General features: G+C 39.1%; 1 protein-coding gene across 2 annotated transcripts in view; it reads left to right on the forward strand.

Moving 5' to 3' along the window:
- The window catches only part of SATB2 (SATB homeobox 2), a 190,404-nt gene that overhangs the window by 126,009 nt on the left and 42,030 nt on the right, over positions 1-22,365 (forward strand). For both annotated transcript variants that reach the window (XM_042480085.1, XM_042480093.1), the window contains 2 exons: positions 5,037-5,192; positions 20,274-20,471. In XM_042480085.1, coding sequence (XP_042336019.1) covers positions 5,037-5,192; positions 20,274-20,471 — 354 coding nt within the window. The remainder of the gene's footprint in view (positions 1-5,036; positions 5,193-20,273; positions 20,472-22,365) is intronic.

A 22,365-nucleotide genomic window follows, 5' to 3' on the forward strand; every position in this document is an offset into this window, starting at 1 on the left:
GAGAAACAGGATCTGGAGGCAGTAACTACTTAGCTTAAGAAGTAGGATGACTTCTTCTTTATTTTATATCCAGATGAACATGTGCAAGAAAGTTATAAAAGACAGCTTAGAATAATTTTAGTTTAAACCACAATGCATGCATTATCATGGAAGATATGTTTATTTATTTATTTTCACTGTCAAAAGGTCATTTCTCCCCAAAATGTAGAAATGTATTTTAATGTGTTTAGGGATGTATTTAAAAATTGGTTTACCCATAGAGAAAATTCTCTGATCTTTCTTAAAAGACAAAAGAGGGAGAAGAAATTATGGTGCAGAGAGGGGGAAATATGATTTGGAACCAAACTCTTTTCTGCCTTGAGTGGATAAAATAAGGAAGCCAAAAAATGGAAGCTGGAAAAATAAAACTATTATAAGTTCAGCAAAGGAGGTGAGAGTGTCAGAGAAGCAGCTTTGCTTGCCTGTCATTGTTCAGGAAATAACTACATTATTCACACTTTGCTTCTCGAAAGCAGGTTGGGAATTTTTAGACAATCAGATGCTTTGACTTCAGCTCCCAGAAACTGCAGATAGCTAAAGAATGGTGGGAGTTGTAGTCCAAAACATTTGGAGGGCTACATAGACCTCATTCCTTCCCTTAAGGAAGTAGATACATATGTGGTCTCCTCACCTAGGAGGACACTTTAAACCCAGCATGGTTCACAAGGTCCAGAATCTCATATAACATAATTATGTTAAAAAGATGCTTTATTTAAAGCCTCAGCCCTTGGTTTCCTTACCCATTAAATCATTTAACCATGCTTATCAGATTCAGGGCAGGGAACCTCTTTGACAATGCCTTACTATAGATCTTGAAACCTCCAGCCAATTACATTCTGCTTCCTTTAAATGAGCAGACTGATGCCTCACTCCTGATTGATAGACTAGCAGAGTAGCTGATAGACTAGCAGATTTCTCCTGGTCCCCATGTTGTCCCAGGCATCATAGCAGCTTGCTGAATCAAGGGTAGAGAAAACAATAGGTTGTGAACTTGCCCAGTACATTGAAGGTTCTTTCATCAGTCCCAGCAATTGAGGAGGTTGCTTGGATGGTAATATGGTCAGCTGTAGCAGCTACTCAGAGTAAAGTGGCCTGACTGCCTTTGTTGAATCCTGGCAAGGTAGTTGCAGAGGGAGTCACTGAATAGAGGTGCTAACTCTTCCTGGCAAGTCTGCTTTGAAAACCTTTGGCCACCACACATTCCAACATCTTGCTCAAAAAGGGAATATTTGAGACTGGCTGATAGTTCTCCAATGTGGTGGGATCTATGGAAGATTTTTTTTTCAGTAATGGCCTCACCACAGCTTCTTTAAGGCAAACTGGGAACTTGCCTTGCTGTAATGAGGCATTTACTTCCATTTACTACTTCCATTACCCAATAGGCTAGTCGCCTGCTGGCTGCTTTCAACAGCCAAGATAGACATGAATCCAGTATGCATGTGGTGGCTCTCACTTCTCCAAAGATTCTCTTCACATCCTCAGGTTGCACAAACCTCAGGTTGCACAAAAGTGTATCCAGCAACACTTGGGAAGGAGGCATCAAGGTTACATCCACCAGACCTGTATCAACTACAGCATCCAAGTTGGAGTGGATCCGAGCGATTTTATCCGCAAAGTCCTGTGCAAACTCTTCACAGCAGGCTACTGAGTGGTTTATACACTGCTCTTCTGGGCCGGAATGCAGAAGGCTCCACTTCACAACACTAAGCGGATGCAATGGTGGTAGCGAAAAAGGATTTCTTCACTGCCACCACTGCCACAGCATAGATTTTCCAATGAGCTCTAGCCCATGTTTGGTCAAACATGCTCTGAGACTTCCAGCATCTTTGCTCTAGTCTCCTTCCCACTTCTTCACTAATATAAGGACTGTATTCCCTTCCTTCCCTCCCATTTTCAAACATATTCTAAATGTTAAAGATGTTTATGTTTAAAAAAGATGGGAGAGAGGTGGAGAAGAAAAAAAACTGGCAGCACCTTTAAGACCAACTGGTTTTTATTTTATCATAAACTTTCATGGATGTAAACCCACTTCTTTGGATGCAGTACCAAGTGGTCTTAAGGCCCCACACCCCAGGAATGGGATAGAGTTTAGTGGAAGCCAGAAAGGTGCTGATCATGTCTCTTGCTTTAAATTTCAAAGGTAAAAAAGTTCAAATTTTCAGTCTTCAAAAAGTCATGTGTGTGTACCAGGGATGCAGTTTGTAAAAAACACTGATAGACATTATTCAAAGTAAAATGGCTTTGCAGAGTCAGAGGGATGGGCAGCAATGGCAGAGAAGAGGAGAACGTTGTGTTCTGTCTGACTCATACATATGGGTCTTGTGCCTGTGAAGAATAATATATGGAACCTTCTACAGTTGAGTAACTTTAAGCAAAAACCCTTCCTCCACAAATTCAGCTATGGGAAGCTTTTGCCCCTTAACTGATTTTCATCTAGTACAAGAGCTGCATCATATGGGGTTATACATCATAGTATGGGGTGCCTTTCAGTCCACTCACAAGGTCTTCTTTATTTTATTGTTGATATCTGATGCTTCAGTTTCAAAATTTCCATGGTAGATCACAATTAGTATGTTAAAGCCACCAAGAAGATAAAAACAGCATAATGTATTATTGGAACCGCAAAGGAAGAAAGCCATTAGAAAATTGAAGTATAGATACTATGCGAGGTCTGGGCAAACAAACGGGTTTCTGCTTAGTGCTGGATAAATTAAAGATTTGGTGACAGGCAGTCTCTTTAGGAAGAACATGCAACATACAGGATGCCCTAACTGAAAAGTCCCTTTCTTCCATTGCCACCCAACCCACCTCTGAAGGTTCTAGCACTGTAATAAGAGTCTTAGGGCCCAAACAGATGGCTCTTTTAAGCTGCTATCTGGGTGGCTTTGGAGTGTGACGTTTTGATGCTGCACGTCATCATGAAGCTGCCCAGAATTTGGGCCACTGTCCAGACATGGGCAGTTTCATGACATTCCGGTGGCATGGCGTTTATATGTTACACACCACTGGAGTGTCATGAAGGCCATGGGGCCGCTCCTTTTTTGGCTAAGTTGAAGACGGATTGGGGCCACAGCCACAATCTGTCTTCAGAAGGGGCAGCTTTAAGCTGAACCTTCTTGCCAATCTGTTTCCCCCCTAAGGTCCAAACCACACTGCAGAAATAATCCAGTTTGAGATTGCTTTAATTGCCCTGGGTCAATGGTAGAGAATTCTGGGAAATGTAGTTATGTGAGACATTTATTGTCCTCTGTCAATGAGCTCTGATGCCACAATAAACTGTGATTCCCTAGCATTGGGTCAAGGCAGTTAAAGATGTCTCAAACTGGATTATTTCTGCAATGTGTTTTGGACTTTAGAAGATAATCCTAGCATTTGTGCAGGTTCATGTGGAACTAGGCAGTAATTTTGATGTATAAAATATATGTTTCAAGGTTTGCCACTGAAAAGAGACATTTCGATATTAGAAGATTGCCTTAAAAATCACCAAACATGGCAGGCAGAGAAAATACATTAAAAATGAAAGACAAATTTGTGTTCCAGTGGCAAATGTTAATCCTCTGTATGAACATTGTTTCCCTTGATACTGCTCACAGATTGGTTCTAAACCTTCTGTTGACATTTGTATAGGAGCAGACCAGGGTTTTTTAAACATATGTTTCTTTAGAACAAAACACCAAACGTCCTTTTTAGAGAGGCGATGTAATGATCTGTTCCCTACAGAGGCTGGATTAATCAACATTGTTAGATTAAAACAGGCTATAAAATATTCAGCATCTCCCACAAATTTGAGTACTTTAGGGTTTTGGAATGGGGGGAAATGATATTGCTATCTTTTCTACATTTCTTGGTAGATTTCAGTGTTGGTTGTTACTGTGTGTGTGTGTGTGTGTGTGTGTGTGTGTGTGTGTGTGTGTGTGTACCCCACCAAATCCTGCTGTTTGGTGTAACAGATTCTGCAGTTTGCTATGATTAGATACATAATTAGGTGTTTCAGTAGTGTAACTGACTTGTATTATTGAAATTATTAGCCAGATTCCAAATTTAGGGGTAATGGGATCTCATTCATTTACCATCTATTTCTTTCCTTTCCCGAGAACTGTCTCTGATACCTCAGCATGGGAAAGTGCCAATATGCACTGTTTATTGTCCTTCAGTTGTCACAGAAGTTGATTGGAAATCATTCAATTAAAAGGAGTGCAGTGGAATACACAGAAATGCAATATGAGTTAAGGAGACCAAGGGCAACACATCAAATACACTGTCAAGCCTGGAGTTATTAATTTTTTTCTCATTCCAACTGATTTCCTAGGTGAAATTAGGTGACTATCTGGCCAGCATAATGATGGGAAAACATACATACTCAAATGACATACGTATCGCTTTAATAAAGAATGAGAGAGACTTGAGGGAGTACATTAAATTGAGTAATAATTTATTATTTAGAGACCTCTATGCATTTACTCATTTTTTCTGGAAGAATTGGCTCTTCCTCAAAGGTATGCTTTCTTAAGGGGGAGGAAAGCAAAAATCCAAATAGTTCTCTATATAATACATTGTGTTTGTTGGTTAGCTGGATTGAGCAACTGCTTTGAACTTAATGCCTCTTCTGCATAATATTTCAGTTTTTCCAATACATGTTTGCCTGTATATATTGACTGTATATATCTGTATATACTGATAGAGGGACAGAGAAGAACTCTCTCTCTCTCTCTCTCTCTCTCTCTGTCTGTCTCTCTGTGTGTGTGTGTGTGTGAGAGAGAGAGAGAGAGAGAGAGAGAGAAAATGAGAAGGAAAGAGAACACTGTGTATGTCCTATAGGAATGCATTGCAATTATTTCCAATCACAATTAACCTGATTAGAATAATGGACAGGAAATGTCCCTCTGTAGCTAATGCAGTTTGGCATCAGCTGACTGAAATCCTTTGATAATTTCTGCACAGATGGCTGGGCTGAAAGCAGCACTTTTTTAATTATTATTTTCATGGTCTCTCGGTAGGCCAAAACCTCGACACCGACAACAGACCTCCCCATTAAGGTGGACGGAGCCAACATCAACATCACAGCTGCCATTTATGACGAGATCCAACAGGAGATGAAAAGGGCCAAGGTGTCTCAGGCTCTGTTTGCCAAAGTGGCTGCCAATAAAAGTCAGGTGAGTAGGCAGTTCTTTTTCGAGACCAGAGAAAGCTTTGAGATTGATATTGGACCTGTCTCTTTTGCCACTTAGTAAAGGTGCATGTCTCTGCTATAGTAACAACAGTAACAAGAAAATTGTCATCATCAACAACAGTCCGTTCAGAATCAGTTGCATTTTGTCCTTTAGCTACTGAATGTTCCTCCCCCCCGCCTCTTTAAACAGAATGAATAATAAAAACACAGATCACTTTTCTTTAAAAATACTGAAATAGAAGCAGGGTCATAACACGCATAGTGCTTTTCTCCTCCAACTTCTACATACAGTGAAGATACTTCAAATTATGGTGTCCTACATCTTTGACAGGTAAAATGTTTAAGAAATTGAACCATTTTCTCTGGCAAATGAATGGAAAGCCATAGACGGATTGATCACTGAGATTTCGTTGTTTGCTTCTGAATGTATTTGTAGTTAAAAGGTGGGGAAAAAACTCAACAATATGCAAAAAGTAAAGTGCACTAATTTCTAGAAATACCAGTATTATTAATATGCGGAGAGTCTAAGCCTTTCCCATCCTTATTTTCTTCTGTCCTTCTTATTTGTCATGTTTCCTGGTGTACCACTTGTTTTCAGTGGAGCCTGTGGGTTAATGATCACACACACACATACACAGCAAAAGCCCAGGCACAATATGAAATACATAAAAGGAAAATGCCACGGAGCCCTGTTACACAGTTAAAGGAATAAAAATCTCATGTACCACATGGCAAAATATAATGAGAGCTGGAGCTGTTAAACGAATAAAGCTGTTAAAAGCATAATGCCACTTGGCACAACTACTGTGCATTTAACGGTTTTCCACTGTGTAATAAATGACATATGTGGTAAAAGTGCAGTAAATATAAAAACTGCACAATTGATTTTGCAAACGTGCCCTTCATCCTTTCCTTCATATGAATTCCAAAGATATGTGCACAGCCAAAGCTGGATAGTTCTTAATCAGGACCCTTTAGAACAAACCAAATTACCAGGCTCTTTTTGAGGTTTGGCTTCAAAATGCCTGGAAGCTTCCTGTCATTTTACCCAGAAGAGTCTTGAAATAGAAAGGCAGGCTTTAAGCCACCCAAAATAATTTGGGTGGCTCTCCCACTACAATGTGTGCCAAGTTTGAATGCTGAAATTCTGAAGGAGTTTGTCACCATCTATTCTCCTGGCTAGAATGCACTCATTATTCTTGACCTGCGAAACAAAAAAACAACAACAATAATAATGTTGCAGCACACAAAATAGGAGTTGGTATCTGCTGTGCGGAAAAGGCCCTCTATTTAAATTTGACAAGTGTTTGGGGGGCCACACTTGTGTAGGTTTTTTATATAGTTTTTTTTAGTTGGACGTGAGTTTAAGTTTTTTTTTAACTAAAGCACACATATACTAAACAATGTATGAGTAAATTGATTCAAAATAAGCTGAAATTAATGAAATGAATTCAATGAATTCTTCGGTCCAAGGTCTCTATAGTCCAGCATTCAGTTTCCAATCATGGCTAATCAGATGCCCCATGAAACTCACAAAGAAGATTCTCAGTAGGAGTTGATTTGATACCACACTGTCTATATAACCAGCTATTCTACCCATGTCTCCAAAGTTATTCTTGCTCAAAACAGTATAGAAGCAGGAGCTTCATGTAGTGATAGATTAAATAATTTTAGATCTTGCTTTGGAAAATATGCACTCATTCAAGACCATCTTGATTTTTGAAGGCCATATGTATTGTAAACTGAGGTGTAGGTGGAAGTCCCATCCAGTCTGCATAGCAAACAAGCACCATAGTGAGGGCAGCACATGTTGTGTAATCCAGATGGTACAAGGTGACATGTCAATATAGTGTTCTCCTGCACTGTATCACATCTGATTCCCCCCTCCCCGATCCTTTTGATAGATTTCCAAGTTGTTGCTAAAGAGCTAAAGTAGGATGGAGTGAAATATCAGCATTTATTCTGGTCCAAGATAATCACATAAGGATCATAGGGAGTAAAGTATGTTTTAAGGTGTGTGTGAATGTGTGCAGGCATGCATGATTGCAAAACTAAAGGAGATTTAAAAGCTGGCAAAATGTAGAAGATGAGTTCATTAATCCCAAATAGTATCACTTCCAAAGGGAAGGAAAAGGCAAAGGGGGGAAAGTTCTTTTTAAAAATATAAACTGAGAAGTCATGAAGGGGGATTGACAGTTAGTTAGATCAATTCAGATTGTATTAAATAAATCTTCAGGTTGTAAACTATTCAATACAAACAGGTATATTTAAAAATTTCATTCAGTCACCTTTATAAAGTGAAGTCACTTAACCCACACCTTCTAGATCTGCTTGTGAACACAGTTATCCTTTGGATTTTGCACTCTTTAAATTTTGCAGTCAAATTCTATGCTGTAAATAAAGCTTATTTTAGGTTAAAATCTGTTTATCCTAAAGCACTTTGTACTTTGAGGAGAGATAGTTTAAAATGTGCATTTTGTGAGAAGACATATTTGAATGCATATTTAAATTTGTATACTTAAAAAAAACACAGAAAAATGCAGATTAATGGGACAACAGGATATAATGGTTTTAATGTAGTGCATGTGAAATTAACCCCAGACCAGAAGTGAACTGACTCATCCATCCTTTGCCTTCAGGCACAATTTAGTTGGAAAGACTGTTCCTAGTCCTTTCACATAGCCTCTTTAGGTGAGATGCTGTATATGCTATAGAATATAGCAAGCATGTTTTAAACCACTTTGAGTCCCAATAATAATAATAATAATAATAATAATAATATACATTGGTCAAAAATGTTAATTAAATTTTTAGTTTCTTTTTTTAAATAGATGACATAAAATCACAAACTTATTTATGTACATTATGCTACTAAATACCTCAAAGGTATCAGATCCCACCTAATCTTGGAAGCTAAGCAGGGTCAGCTCTGGTTAGTACTTGGATGGGGGTCAACCAATGAATGCCAGGTGATGTAGGGTGTATTTCAGTGGAAGAAATGGGCAAAAATGTCCCTGACTATACCTTGCCTAAGAAAACCCTATAAAATCCTTGGGGTTGCCATAAGTTAACAGGCAACTTACGCACACACATGCACGCGCGCGCACACACACACACACACAAGTCTTTCTGGTCTCTTTGGTTTTTACTTTTACACTTTCAGCCTTTTCCTACAACCTTTATAGTTAGAAACATATAATGTAAAGGAATGGAAGGAAGACTGAAAAAGAAACCCAGAAGTTAAGAAGAAGGCAACAAAGGCCTCAATGAAAGTGCAGGATTTGCTTTGGAGTATACAGAAGATTACTATGAGAATTGAGGGACTGCCTCCCTTCCAGTTCCTGCAGTGATGCTGTTCTATTAGGGCATGGGTAGGAAGATCTAAAAGATTAAAGAGATATTAAATAGCTTCTCCGTTTAGAAATGGACAATATAAAACCAGTTAAAACAATCATGAATAATAGAACCATAAAATATGTGCCATCTGGGTAAAATCTGTTTAGCCCAAAAAAAGCTTTAATAAAAAGCCTTGTTTTAACTTGGTGCAAAATGATTCCATTGTTGGCACCAGAAATTTATGGGGAGGGAATTCCATAACCAGGGAGTCAACACAGAAAAGTCTATTGATCATTTCTAGGGCAAAAATTACATATTAGAATAATGTTTGATTGTTTTCTACAATTTATGTAGCCAAAGAGAGGATCAGAGAGAGAGAGAGAGAGAGAGAGAGAGAGAGAGAGAGAGAGAGAACAGAAAAAATACCTGTGTTTTTGTGCAGCATGATAAAACTATCTACAAAATATATGGCAACAAATAATTATTTGTCACAAAGCTACCAAAATATTGTTTGTAAGGAGAAATGAAGAACGGAGACTGCAGGAAAGTTGTCCTTTAAACCACTGGTGGGTGGTGGGTGTCAAGCCCATGGGGTGGTGAATCCTCTGTTTTTCATTCCAGACTTGAAAGAAGCTATTCAAGGTGCTGAACCGTATTGCCAGAATAATAATAATAATTTATTTATATTCCGCTTTTTCACAGGGAATCAAAGTGGATCACAACAGTAAAACGACACAGCATACAATTAAAATTATAATTAAAAAGACAGATCTCCAAAACCCAGCCCTCCCTCCAATCGTAAAAACATAAGTCCAAGCCATAAAATAGGATTAAACAGCAGAGAGTATAAAACATAATAGAAAAGAAAAGAAAAAAAAATGTGGGTGAATTGTGCAAGAGTGGTTATCCTATAGGAGAGAGGGGGCAGGAATGGTGATATCGGTACCAATATCAATAGCAATGTTAGGAGCAATAGAAATAGCAGCAACAGTAATAGTAGTGCCAGGGGGGAGGCAGGTCAAGGAGGCTGATCTGGGAAGGCCTGCTGGAAGCGATCTGTCTTTATAGCCTTTTTAAACGCTTCCAAGGTGGTAAGATGACGGATCTCATCCTGCAGGTTATTCCAGAGCCTGGGAGCAGCAGATGAAAAGGTCCTCTGGGTCATTGCAGACAATCTAGTCTTCTTAGGTTGTAGCAGATTCTTCCTAGAGGACCAAAGTGTGTGGGGTGGATTATATGGAAGGAGGCGGCCCCACATGTAGTCTGGACCCAAGCCATGTAGGGCTTTAAAGGTTAAAACCAACACCTTGTATCTTGCCCGGAAACTGATAGGCAGCCAGTGGAGAGATTTTAGGACAGGTGTAATATAGGCAGTTCTAGGTGTGCCGGTAACCAACCTGGCTGCCATGTTTTGTACCAAATGAAGTTTCTGAACATGGCACAAGGGTAGATTCAGCCCTTATCTTGAGAATTTTTATGTGCTGTCACAGTTTGATAAAAATGTAGAATGCAAGTTTTGTGTGATGAATACTGTTAATATGTGGATTGTCTGAATCTTTATCTAGAATAAAGGGGTAAAGAGTTCAAGGAGTAATCTGGCAAAACTAGTGCTTCCCCAAACATTATGTTACCAATGTTGTGGTTCAAAGTTGAACAGTAAAGAGCAAAGAGATCACTAGGCCTTGTCAAGATCCCATCAAGATTCAATGCATAAATTACTACTACTCAAATCAGCTTTTCTGGCTGTTTTAAATCACTAGGATCTTTATTTTAATAGTTAACTATTAACTTTATAGAATAAGAGCTTTTTGTGACTAAAGAGCAAGTTCAGAATACCACCTGGTTTGTTTTGTGTTGATGTGGATATTCAGTCACCCAAAGAGTTAATTCCTGCTGAACACTTGTTTTAGAGTACAATTAGGAAGTAATCTTTCTGTGGCTAATAGCATAATTAGAATATCTTTTAAGACATACATTAAATTTTTGTCACAGATGCTGACATTTTTCTGCAGTGAAGTTGTGGGTGAAGAAATATCCTTTAACATATATTTTGAGTAGAAATTTTTGAATCATTTACACTAACATCACTTCATTTGCCTATTCATGTATTTTCTGGAATCCCTGCAAAATGTCAGTGTAGAAACATTCAATTTCTTTTTAAAGAAGAAGAAGAGGAGGAAAAAAGAACATCATGCTAAACAAGTACTGCCCAAGGTCAATGAATTAAATGCTGAAGTTATATTTTTCCAAACCAATGTATCAGTGTATCATTGGTGATAGTGTCCCAAACAAGTAGCTTTTCAATATAAATTACCCTGGATAGCTCATTTCTGGCTTCCATTACAAGCATTGCTTAATTGGTAGAACATTGTCAATGGTCTTAAAATCAATGCCCTTCAGCTTTCCAATAATCTAGCTATTATTGCAATAAAACTTAGCTTCTTTTTCAGGCTATTCAAGTCTCAGTGGCTCTCCTCTCCCCCCCCCCCCCCCCCCCCCCCCCCAAACACACATCAATTTCAAATCATCCTGGTCTCCTTTGCACTATTTATGTTAGTATATGAGACATATTGTTATTCTGAAGGCAAGTATGAACATTGTGCCCATTGTAGGTTTCTTCTGGTATTCCACAAAGGCCTTTTTTGCATTTTTCTTTCTTTGAGTGATGCTTCAGGGCATAGAAATACATCCTCTCAACCAAATCAAGCCAATATTTTTTTAAAAAATGGCACACTCACATAAAGAAATCTAAACTGTGAAGAGAAAAGGCACAGGAAAGCTTTTATTTCAAAAAGAAAAAGAAACTATAATCATCCAGTAGAACCCAATGCAAGTAAAACCTGTGGTAGAGAATGTGAACAAGAAAGAGCTATGTCCTTTTCTAGACTGAGAAAATTAATACCTTGATGCCCCTAATACAGTGGGGCCTCCGCATACGCTGACTTTTTATAAGCAGCTTTGAGCGTACGCGCTCAAGCCGCTGGGCACATGCGGGGCAGAAGGGGAAGCGCATCCCATTCAGTTGAATGGCGGCGTGCGCCCGTTGCGCTCCGCGCCGCCGTGCACGAGCCCCATTGTTTACAATGGGGCTCGAGCATAGGCGGAAATCGCCATACGCGGCAGGATCCGGAACGGATCCCCTGCGTATGGCGAGGTTCCACTGTACATGCTTGAAGGAGTAAATTTACATGGCAATAAGGACTGCTCTGAATTGAATTTAACATCGTTCCTGCCAGTATCTGAACAGATTTTTGGATCAACTTCAGGTTTACATACATCTTAAAGGGTTTCTGTATACGTCCTTTTTGATAGATAGTTTATTTTTTCTTGACCACCACATCTGATTTAATTATAGAAATAAAAAGACCAAGGAGTTTATCACACGCGAGGGCTCCCGTCATGCTCCTGTCGCCCAAATGTCACCAATCTGCAACAGGTGGGATCGCGCCTGGCACTATTAAAGAGGAACGCTTCTGTTTTTGTCATGGAAGCGTTCTTGTAATTGTCAGGAAAAGGGCCCTTTCTAATAACGATTTGATCCATTATTAAAAAAGGGCCCTTTTCCTAACAATTATGCTGATGGTTTCATGACAAAAACGGCAGCTAAGCGCCATAAGCGATCCCACCAGGAGGCTCCCATCACAGTTTGGTGACATTTGGGCGACAGGAGCATGATGGGATCCCTCAAGTGTGTTAAACTCCCAAGACACTTAGCTGAGGTCCAAAATCTTCCTGGCTTTCTTTCATGACTTTCTTTGCCTGCAAGCTATGGGGTTCCTGGTTTTTGTTGTGGCTGTGGTTACTATCTGCCACCAAGGTAACTTTGACTTATGGTGATTCTGTGAATGAGAAACCTCCAGGTCACCCTGTCATCAACAGCACTGCTCAAGTCTTGTAGACTCAGGACCATGGCTTCTTTGATTGAGTCTATACATCTGGAATGTGGTCTTCCTCTTTTCATACTGCCTTCTAGCTTAACAAGCATTATTGTCTTTTCTAGTGAGTCATGCCTTCTTGTGATATGGCCACAGTACAGCAGTCTCAGTTTAGTTATCTAAACGTCTAGATAACCATGTATTTAATATGTCACCTTTCTCCTAAAGTAGGATGCAGTGTGGCTCACAGATAAAATTGATTAAAAACTTACCAATAGAGTTTTAGAAACAGTAGCCCAGACAAGATGTAATCATAGGAAAAGCTGGCCCACTAGTTTTAGCTGTGCAAATGCACTCCTGGCCACTTCTGAAACCTGGACATCCAGGCCCAAAGCTGAAATTTCAGCGGGAGTGTAACCCCATCCAAGCTGAAATTTCAGGGGGGAGTGTAACCCCATCCAACAAAGGCAGGGTTCCTGTTTTTTGATCTGCCATTCAATTGACCAGGAGCACTTCTGTCTCATCTGGATTAAGTTTCAGTATGTTTGTTCTCATCCAATCTATTACTAACAACAGACACTGGTTCAGTATGTCAGCTTCCTTGGAATCACATGGGAAAGAGAGAGAGTTAGGTGTCATCAGCATAGTGCTGATACTGAACCCCCAAACTCTGGAAGATCTCTCTCACCAGTTTCATGTAGATGTTAAATAGACTGGGGGACAACACAGAATCCTGAGGGACTCCACAGGTCAATGGCCAGTGCACTGAACAAATCAGGTTTGGACTTGAGTTGCTCCAGAACCCCTTATTTATCTTTTTAGCAGGCCACAGTATCCATAGAAGCTTTTTGCAATACCACATTTGAAATGAGTTGATTTTCTTCAATCTGTCTTCACTGTCCAGCTTTCACAACCATACATAGAAATGGAAAATACAATGGCATGGACAATTCTAACTTCAGTATTCAATGATATATCTTTACGCTTCATTGTCTTCTCTAGTTCCTTCATAGCTGACCTTCCAAGTCTTAATCTTTGATCTCTTGACTGCAGTCTCCATTCTGATTAATGATGAGCCAACATATGGAACATTTTGAACTATTTCAATATTGTCATAACCTGCTTTAAAGTTATGTAAATCATCAATGATCATTATTTGTCTTTTCTTTATGTTCAGCTGTAAATCTGCCTTTGCACTTTCTTCCTTGATTTTCTTCAGCAATTGTTCCAAGCCTTTGCTATATTCTGCTAGTAGTATGGTGTCATCTGCGTAACTTAAATTATTGATGTTCCTTCCTCCAATTTTCACACCTACTTCCTCCAAATCTAATCCTGCTTTACATATGATATGTTTACTTCGAAGTTAACCAGACAGGGTGATAAAATGCAGTCTTGACTGACCCTCTCCCCCCACTTGCCAATTAGAAATCAATCAATTTCTCTTTATTCTGCCTTGGTGGTAGCCTCTTGTCCTGAGTACATCTGAACAATGAAATGTTGTGACACACCCATCTCTTTAAGAGAGATCCACAGTTTTTCATGATCTAGAAAATCAAAGGCTTTCCTATAATCTAGAAAGCACAAGTCTCTCCCCCCCCCTTTGAAAGTCTTTGGCATGCTCCATTATTCAACATATGTTGGCAGTATGATCCCTAGTGATGTTTCCTTTCCTTTTTAAAAAATCTTTATTATTTTAACATATACACAATGTTGCATATACCCCATTCCCTACTCCCAACTTCCCCCTCCCGCATGGCTTGAAGAGTTTAGGATCAATATACTGTTTACAATTAATACGTAACATTCAATATGTGGGATTTAATTACATTATTGACTTCATTGTACTCCGTATTCTGTTTAACTTTCTCAAGCAGGATTTTCCAACCCAAATTCTTTTCCTTTCCTGAACCCAGCTTGGATATCTGGCATTTTTGATCCATAAATGGTAAAAATCTTTGTTGTAGCATTTTGGAATCACTTTGCTTTGCTTTGATGTGCAATTAATGCTATGGGGTTCCCAATCTATTAAGTTTAAATTGTTATGCATATTGCGCAACAGAATGGGAAAGTTTACTTCCCCCAAAGATTTTATCTCTTTTGTTATGCAAAATGCATTGATCAGGAGACAAAAAGATACTAATGCTATCTGACAAAATATGACAGATATGCAAACCTATTGAGATTTTTAAATATATATATATATAATTACCAGATATCTATTCATATAACTAAAGGTTTGTGTACAAAAGAAAATGCAAGCTAAATACCTTGCTATCATAATTGCAGCCTTTCTTCAGTTGTATAAGACTATTTATTCAGGGCAACGTTTCTTTCGTTTCCTAAATTTGAATGTTTGAAAAGAAACTTGCATCATATTTTATTGGCCATTATTTTATTCTGCTTACAATAAACTTGTCCCAGAGTGTCACTGTTAGTAATATAAAGCATATACACAGAATATAGAAATTAATGCAAGTTAAATATGATTTCCTTCAGCAAGTGAATAGTAAATTCCTTAAAACTTCCTAAAGCCATTAAGATGGATCTCTTCTGGCAGGCCTTCCCAGAATAAAATACTTGACCACGAATAAGACTTCCCATCTAGTGAACTCTGCCCATGATGATTATTATTTGGATTAGCTGTTTTTTAATATGTAGTTTTAAATCTTATACTGTTTAATCCTGTTGGTCATTATACACACACACACACACACACATATATATATGGATGTATTTTAACTTGTTGTATGCCACTTTGATTGCCTGGCAAACAGCGGGATAGAAATAAATTTTTTATTATTTTATTATTTATTAAAGGTTAGCCACTACCTGTTGGTAAAGAATATATCTACTTAGGCCTGTTACAGACTGCCAAAATAAAGCTGCTTTGGGTCTCTTTGGAGGTATGCTATTTAAATGATGCATGGGTCCTAAGAGTCCGGAGGTCGTGCCAAAGCCACACTCCATTCCTAAGCACTGGAGTGCAGCTTTGGTGAAGCTTCCGGATTCTTAGGATGTCATTGCATTCATTTAAATAGCATACCTCCAAAGAGACCCAAAGCAGCTTTATTTTGGCAGTCTGTAACAGGCCTTAGTTTCGGCAGTTTTACAAAATAGCAGTAAGTGCCCCCTTATTTCACTCTACAACTGAAAACTAACCCAAATGGCAATGACGGAAAATATTAATTCAGAACATAATTGATTAATCTGTTATTAATTAATTTGAAAGCTTTTGATGAAACTAGGCACAAGAATTTAAGTTTCTAGGACTATTTGTTTATGAGAGAATGTGACTGGCAAAATTGAGCCAATATTAATTCTACATACACTCACCTTCAGTGTACTGGATCAGTTCCCATCATTTCCTGAAACTCTGCTACCAGTAACATTAATCGAAACCCTGAAGTCAACACAAACACATCCATCTACATGAAATTCTGCATCAGCGTTTCTTACATGGAAATAATTCCCTTGGTATGCTGAGTGTAACATACATGAAGTCCCTATGCCACTACCTCCCTGAATAAAATAACACAACTTCTTGAGGGTTTTTTTTAACAGAAAAAGGAGATTTATTATTAATAATTCATGAGTTCTCATTGAACATGCACGAAGCAACGGTGCTATTCAATAGAGAATACTGTCATCTGTCACTGTTTTATTTGACATTTACACTTTTTTTTTGCTTGGTACTGCAAAACTTTCTTGGATGGCATGCTAAGATTATTTAAATGGTTTGTGCATGGGCGGGGGAACCCTACACAATGCACAAATACTTCTTCTTTTAGTGGTAGTTTGTTTGGCTATTGTGTGTTTCAGTTAGATGGAGCTTATACTAGTTCGGTTTTTTTGTCTCACATTAATAATACTGGTACTTAACACCTATTTGGTAGATGCTTGAAAGGCTGTCTGAATAAAAGGATGTCCGGATACTAGAATGATGAAATAGAAATAGATTTGTTGTAGATATGTGTACAAATAGACTGCGAAACAGAGAGAAAACAAATAATAGCTGTTGTGAGAGAAGCTGACACAAATGAATTGTCATTGCTGATGCCAAATAAATATTTATAAATGGCATCAGAGGGAGACCCATTTGTATAAAATTGCAAGCATGAAGAGGGCATTTAGCACAATGACATTACAGAGTTAGGGGGGCTTAGCAATTTCTTGCTGATATTAGGCTCATGAAAATCTTTCTGCTCTGTGGATTAGTTATTATTTATAAAAATTGCAGAACCAGCTGATACATTCATAAGCTAATTATTGTAGCAGCTGGGTATACATGGTGCAATATGTCTGAGGCTGTGAAGTATCACAGATTTCTTGGACCCTGCTGGTGTGTGTGTGTGTGTGTGTGTGTGTGTGTGTGTGTGTGTGTAAGCACTGTAGAAAGCTGGATCCCTTAATCTGATCACCCAAGCAAAGAGTTTCTGGGGAAACTGGATTAATATTTCCCTAAGTAACAGGAATGCGATTCACCTTCAGAGCTGAGCTCTCCTAAACATGCCATTAGCTCATGTCCACTGGGGAATCGAGACATTCTCAGGTGTCCTGAGGATGGGATCTTTGCCTGGTAACTTCTTTTGCCAGAAATTAATTTGGTTTGCTCATGTCTGCACACATGGTCACACTGCAGTCTAGTTCTCTCCTTAATAGCTCTCTACGGTCAGGACCTTGCATGTTGCTTGGCAAATTGAGCGCTATACTTCCTCAAGACTAATGGCAAAGAGCATGTAGTCCATAATGAGGCCTGTAGTGTCAGGCTAAGTGACTGTAATGAGTGCAGATTATATCAGTGCTTATCCATCAAATGCAGCTTAATATTGTATACCACATTCCAAGATCAGAAGCAGAGATGGTAGCAGTCAGCTGTCAATCGTCTCTTTTCAAGCTGAGCTTTCCAAAAATGCAGCCGCATCCTCAGACAGACCAGTAAGTCTTCGGATCGAGATCATTCAAAACGTTGACTTTGAACAGCTGTAGGAATTTTCTTATCCTTTAAAAACAGCTTTCTGGGAAAAAAAAATAGGTCTTGAACTACACTTTCCCGTGGGAAGTGTTTTAACCATACCTGATTGAAATACTTGAAAGTGTTTGTTGGAGGCTTACTTGGATCTGTAAAAAGGATGGAGAAATAGGAGCTTATTTTTTCCACAGATGGTTTATTTTACATTTCAAAAATTATTTCCTTTGTGAGGAGGAACCCCTGAGAAAACACTTTGGAGCTAAGAGGGTTTTTGTTGTTGTTTTGTTTCTAAATTATTATGAAATAGACACAGGATCTTGTGTGAGAGGAAGAGACTGTTTGTGTGTCAGCTGATTCTGTGGTTATCCACATACCATTGAAAATACTAAATACAGATATTTATTCAAAGAAATAATTAGATATCTTCTTTTCATTTCCCCCCCACTCCTAGCTTATTGCAAGAAAAGATCAGGTCTGCACAAATGTGGCCTCTCACTTGTAAAAACAAGGCAGTGTTGTGTTACAGATTAGTTTATAAATCCCCAGTGGCTTCACAGTTCAGTGCCTACAGCTGCTGCAGATGGGCCTGGGTTTTTGTCTCTTTGCTGTGCTGCAGCCGGCAGTTGAAGGAGAAAATGGAATGATCAGGTTATTAACATGTAGGCCGTGAGGAAGAGGCTGCACAATGAGAACAGCTGGTGTTGCTGTCTTGGCTGATGCAGTGGAGATAATCAAATCTTGCCTTTTCCTTTTTTTCCTTTTTTCCTTTTCCTTTTCCTTTTTTTTCTCCCTTTTTGCAGGGGGAGAGAGTAAAGACAGAAGACACAGTGGATACTTAGGCAAACAATGACACGAGACTATATGTGGTGTTAATACCATCTCCCATCAGGACTTGTCACTGACTTATAAGTTTTTGCATTACAAAAATCTCTCAGTGATTCTTCGGGTTAGTGACAAACCACAGTGTATAGGTATTGCCACTAACAGTACTGAAAGAAGACATCTTGAATCTTAACAAAATATTTTTAAAAATCAAGATTTTCTAAGTGCTTCTTAACGCATGAGATGATCCCTCAAGTCCCATTGATTTCAACGTCTAGTTGAGCACAGGGCTGTGGACTGCACTGGGTGACTCCATGGGGGATATTTAGCAGGGTGGTCACTCACTATTGGTTTCAAGACCCCCAGCTGCCCTCCTCTGCCAGCCAAGACATCTCTGGCGTCCATCCCTGTTGAGTTTGGCAGGGCTGATGGCTGGGCCAAGAAAAGGAGATACCATAAGTGGTGATTATGAACTCCTCCCTTTCCCCAGAAGGAAGTACAGGGCAGGGCAGTGGGACAGAAGGGAAGGGAAGGTGGGCAGTGTGCCAGGCAGCTGAGCTGGGCAAGGGGGATGGCAAGGTGGGCAGGAGGAGGAGGCAGACGGTGACTGCCCCCCCCATTCCTGCTGCTGCTACTACTACTCCTTTAACTGTGCCTCCCCTCTCTTCCCACTCTCTCTCCAGGGTTGCACATCCCATTTTTGGAGGGGAGGGAGGACTCACCACCTGGCACTGCCTGCTGGGGGATGGGTTTGGGATGTCAGGTGGGATGTAGCTGCTACAAAGGCAGTTATGGCATTCGTCTCTTCCTCTTCTGTTCCCCTTTCTTCCATCTTCTTCAGGGGTGGGGACATCCCAAGAGGCCCCAGTCCTGGCCCCCCTCCCATCCCTATCATTGCTCCAGGGGGCAGCATGTGGCAACCAACACCAAGTCCCTTCTTCTGGCAGCTCTTATTCACTAGCACTGGAGGGTGACTGTCTGCCTGGGTGTGAAACCATGAGTCATTACTGCACTGGGATGACACCAGTCCTAGTGATGCCACTGTCAAATGGACAAAGATATATACTTGAACTTTATCTGGGCTGGGCTGATACTGTCAAAACCTAGAGCTCTCAATTCAATGTATGGGCTATAAAACTCTCAAACTATTTGAATTAGGAAGTGCTGGGAAATCTTTTATTTATTAGTAAAACCACAAGAAAGGATGCTTCAGTCACTGCTGTGCAAAAGACAGCTGCTTGCAGATATGAGAAACTAGGCACTGCAGATGTATAGTGTACCTAAAAATCCAAAGAGGATTAGCATACCTGCTTTCTATACATAAAGGTGGCTGAATCTGGGAGAGTTTTTCACTCATTAACAACAATTCTGCCTTTCTGCTCTATAGTTTACATTGCACTTTTCTCACAGCGATGTAGGCAATATCTCTATCTATTAATGTCATGATTAAATTCTATTAAATTTGTTTAGGGGAGTGGTCTCTTTCAAAAGTTCAACTAAGTAATTCTTTCCAGTTGGATCCTATGTGGGAACCATGCATTTTTCATAAGCAGTACATGCTGACTCATAACTGATAACATAAGAACATATTCTGTTGCTGTCTTGCCAGGGAATCTAGTTGTGCATCAACTAGATGCATTCAAAAAGCGTTCATTGTATGAATTTTCCATTTTGGTACTCAGTATCTGGCATCCAGACAAGAATCTGGCAAGCTGTCTATACTGCCCTATTTGAATCAGTATCAAATATATATGTGATTGCACTAGAAAACATGTTTAAAGTTCACTGCATATTTGATTAAATAACTTGGAAGATGCCGTTTGGATTACAGTAGGATTATAATGACCAAACTAGCATGCATGATACAAGTTCTAGTACTTTTAAACACTCTTAATGTAAGATATCTCAAATGAGTAGCTGGAATTGGAGATGCCACCTTCAATCATGGTAGTACATCATATTGGAATAACAGAAGAAGAGCTTTTCCAACAGAATCGGAGAATTATGTCGTTCATCAGTTCATTAGTACTTAACAAATCCAAATTTTTACTTTCCACTGCAGGGCTGGCTGTGTGAACTGCTCCGGTGGAAAGAAAATCCAAGTCCAGAAAATCGTACACTCTGGGAAAATCTGTGTACAATTAGACGCTTCCTGAATCTTCCCCAGCATGAGAGGGATGTGATCTATGAAGAGGAGTCCAGGCATCATCACAGTGAACGCATGCAGCATGTTGTCCAGCTTACCCCTGAGCCTGTGCAGGTCAGTTGTTCTTTATAAAATGATTCTTGGTCCTGCTCTTGTCATGTGTTTTGTTCTTCACTTTGAAGGAAAGAAAACATGACTGGTTTTTCAGCATTCTCCAGACTTACAAGCATGAACCACTTAGTGTCATCTTCAGTGTAGGAATTCCTTATTGGGTTCTTGTAGGGATTAAGACTGCATTGAAAGAGGATGACCATGCATATGGGCAGTTATGATTCTCTCTTCTGTTACAGTCACACCTAGATACATAAACAGATTTTATAGCTACATCTTTTCATTGGTATCTGAGTGGTACCTTTTATCAATTTTTTAAAAACAAGTACATGAAAAATGTTTTCAAAATGGAAGCTCTTCATTTTGCATTTTAAAACTTTCATGTTAGCCGGTGCTGAAATAACTGCAAAATAGAGAAAGTGTTGAGAGGTTAAGCAGATTTATCTGGGAAAAGAGATTTTTTTAGAAATTTCATATCAGATTAAATTTATCACCCTTGCAGGTAGGTTGTAGTGGAAGCTGCAGGTATTCTAGAGGTAGGTTTGTCTAAAGGTTGACCTTGAATATTTAGCCTACTTTTGAAATTCCTCAAACACTTTTTTTTTCCATAGTGCATGTAGTTTCTTAGTGACACATTACACTATATTGGAGTGTGATGCATTTGTATTTGTCAGCAAGTTACAAAGCCTGGCATTAATTATTTATTACAATCAAAGTTAAAAAAAAATGAAGACTATCTGGAACAAGCTGGCAACTACAAATAGCAAAACTCTGGAGATTCTCCAGTACACCTGATACATTAGATCTTTCTTTGGGGGAAATTGTACTTCAGGTATTGTTATGCCTATCTGCCATGCCTCTTATGTTTGCTAACCTGATCATAAATTCTGTTATTGGGTTGCAGTTAAGATACCTATAGTGCCACTCATGAAAAAGAACCGATGGCTTATAGGATCATATTTGTCACATCTGTGCTGATTGTACTTGTATTTGGGTTGTATCATGTGACATAATTGAACATCCTTACTATCTCAAGTTGGCAATAAAGCTTAATCTTCCTAATATTTACTCTGTTTGAGGAAATATGCCTTCCCAAATGCTTTTGGGCTCTGATTACTCTGTCATACCTTTATATTGCATAGCTTTTTTCAGTAGCTGAAATACTTTAGAAGAGTCTGTTAGATAAAACATCATACCAACATGCGTGGATCTTAGTGTTTTTCCCTCTCAACTCTATTTCTGTATCTACAGTAATCAGTGTTTGTAATACTTTCTCATGAGATCTTCATTGTTGTGGCAAAATAAAAGGCTGAATGTGCCCTTTTGGCTGTTGCTGCCACCGCCACCAACAGCCCCCCCCACCATTGTTGATACCAGAGGTGGGAATGTCACTGCCCCAGTGATAAATTTAACTCATTAAAATCATTTAGTTGAATGCTGATTTAGTGGCAATACAGCATTTGGTTTACCTGAAATTGTTAAAGTTGGCAGAAACCTGTTGATAACTATTATCTTGCTGAGATAGAGGAAGCAAAGGTTTGCCATTATAGACAGATGGATGAGTATTTATTACAATCACAAACCAGCATAAAGTTTGCCATTAAAAAGTTACTCATGCCCTTGCTAATGAACTATTTAGAAAATTAAAGGTTTAGTACTAAGTGCTAACAAGTTCTTTAGTTTGGAGAGATTATGTTTGGCTGAATGTTGACTTTAGTATTTATATTTCTTGACATGGTAGCTGTTCGTGGCATCATTTTTTATGCAGAAAGTACATTAATGAGATGAATACTTGGAACTACTAGGCACTACTGGTGGCGCAGTAGTTAAATGCCTGTACTGCAGCCACTCACTCACAAACCATAAGGTTGTGAGTAAGGTTGCGAGTTCAGTACTA

This window comes from Sceloporus undulatus, chromosome 1 (assembly GCF_019175285.1).
Source record: "Sceloporus undulatus isolate JIND9_A2432 ecotype Alabama chromosome 1, SceUnd_v1.1, whole genome shotgun sequence".
Classification (NCBI taxonomy): Eukaryota; Metazoa; Chordata; class Lepidosauria; order Squamata; family Phrynosomatidae; genus Sceloporus; species Sceloporus undulatus.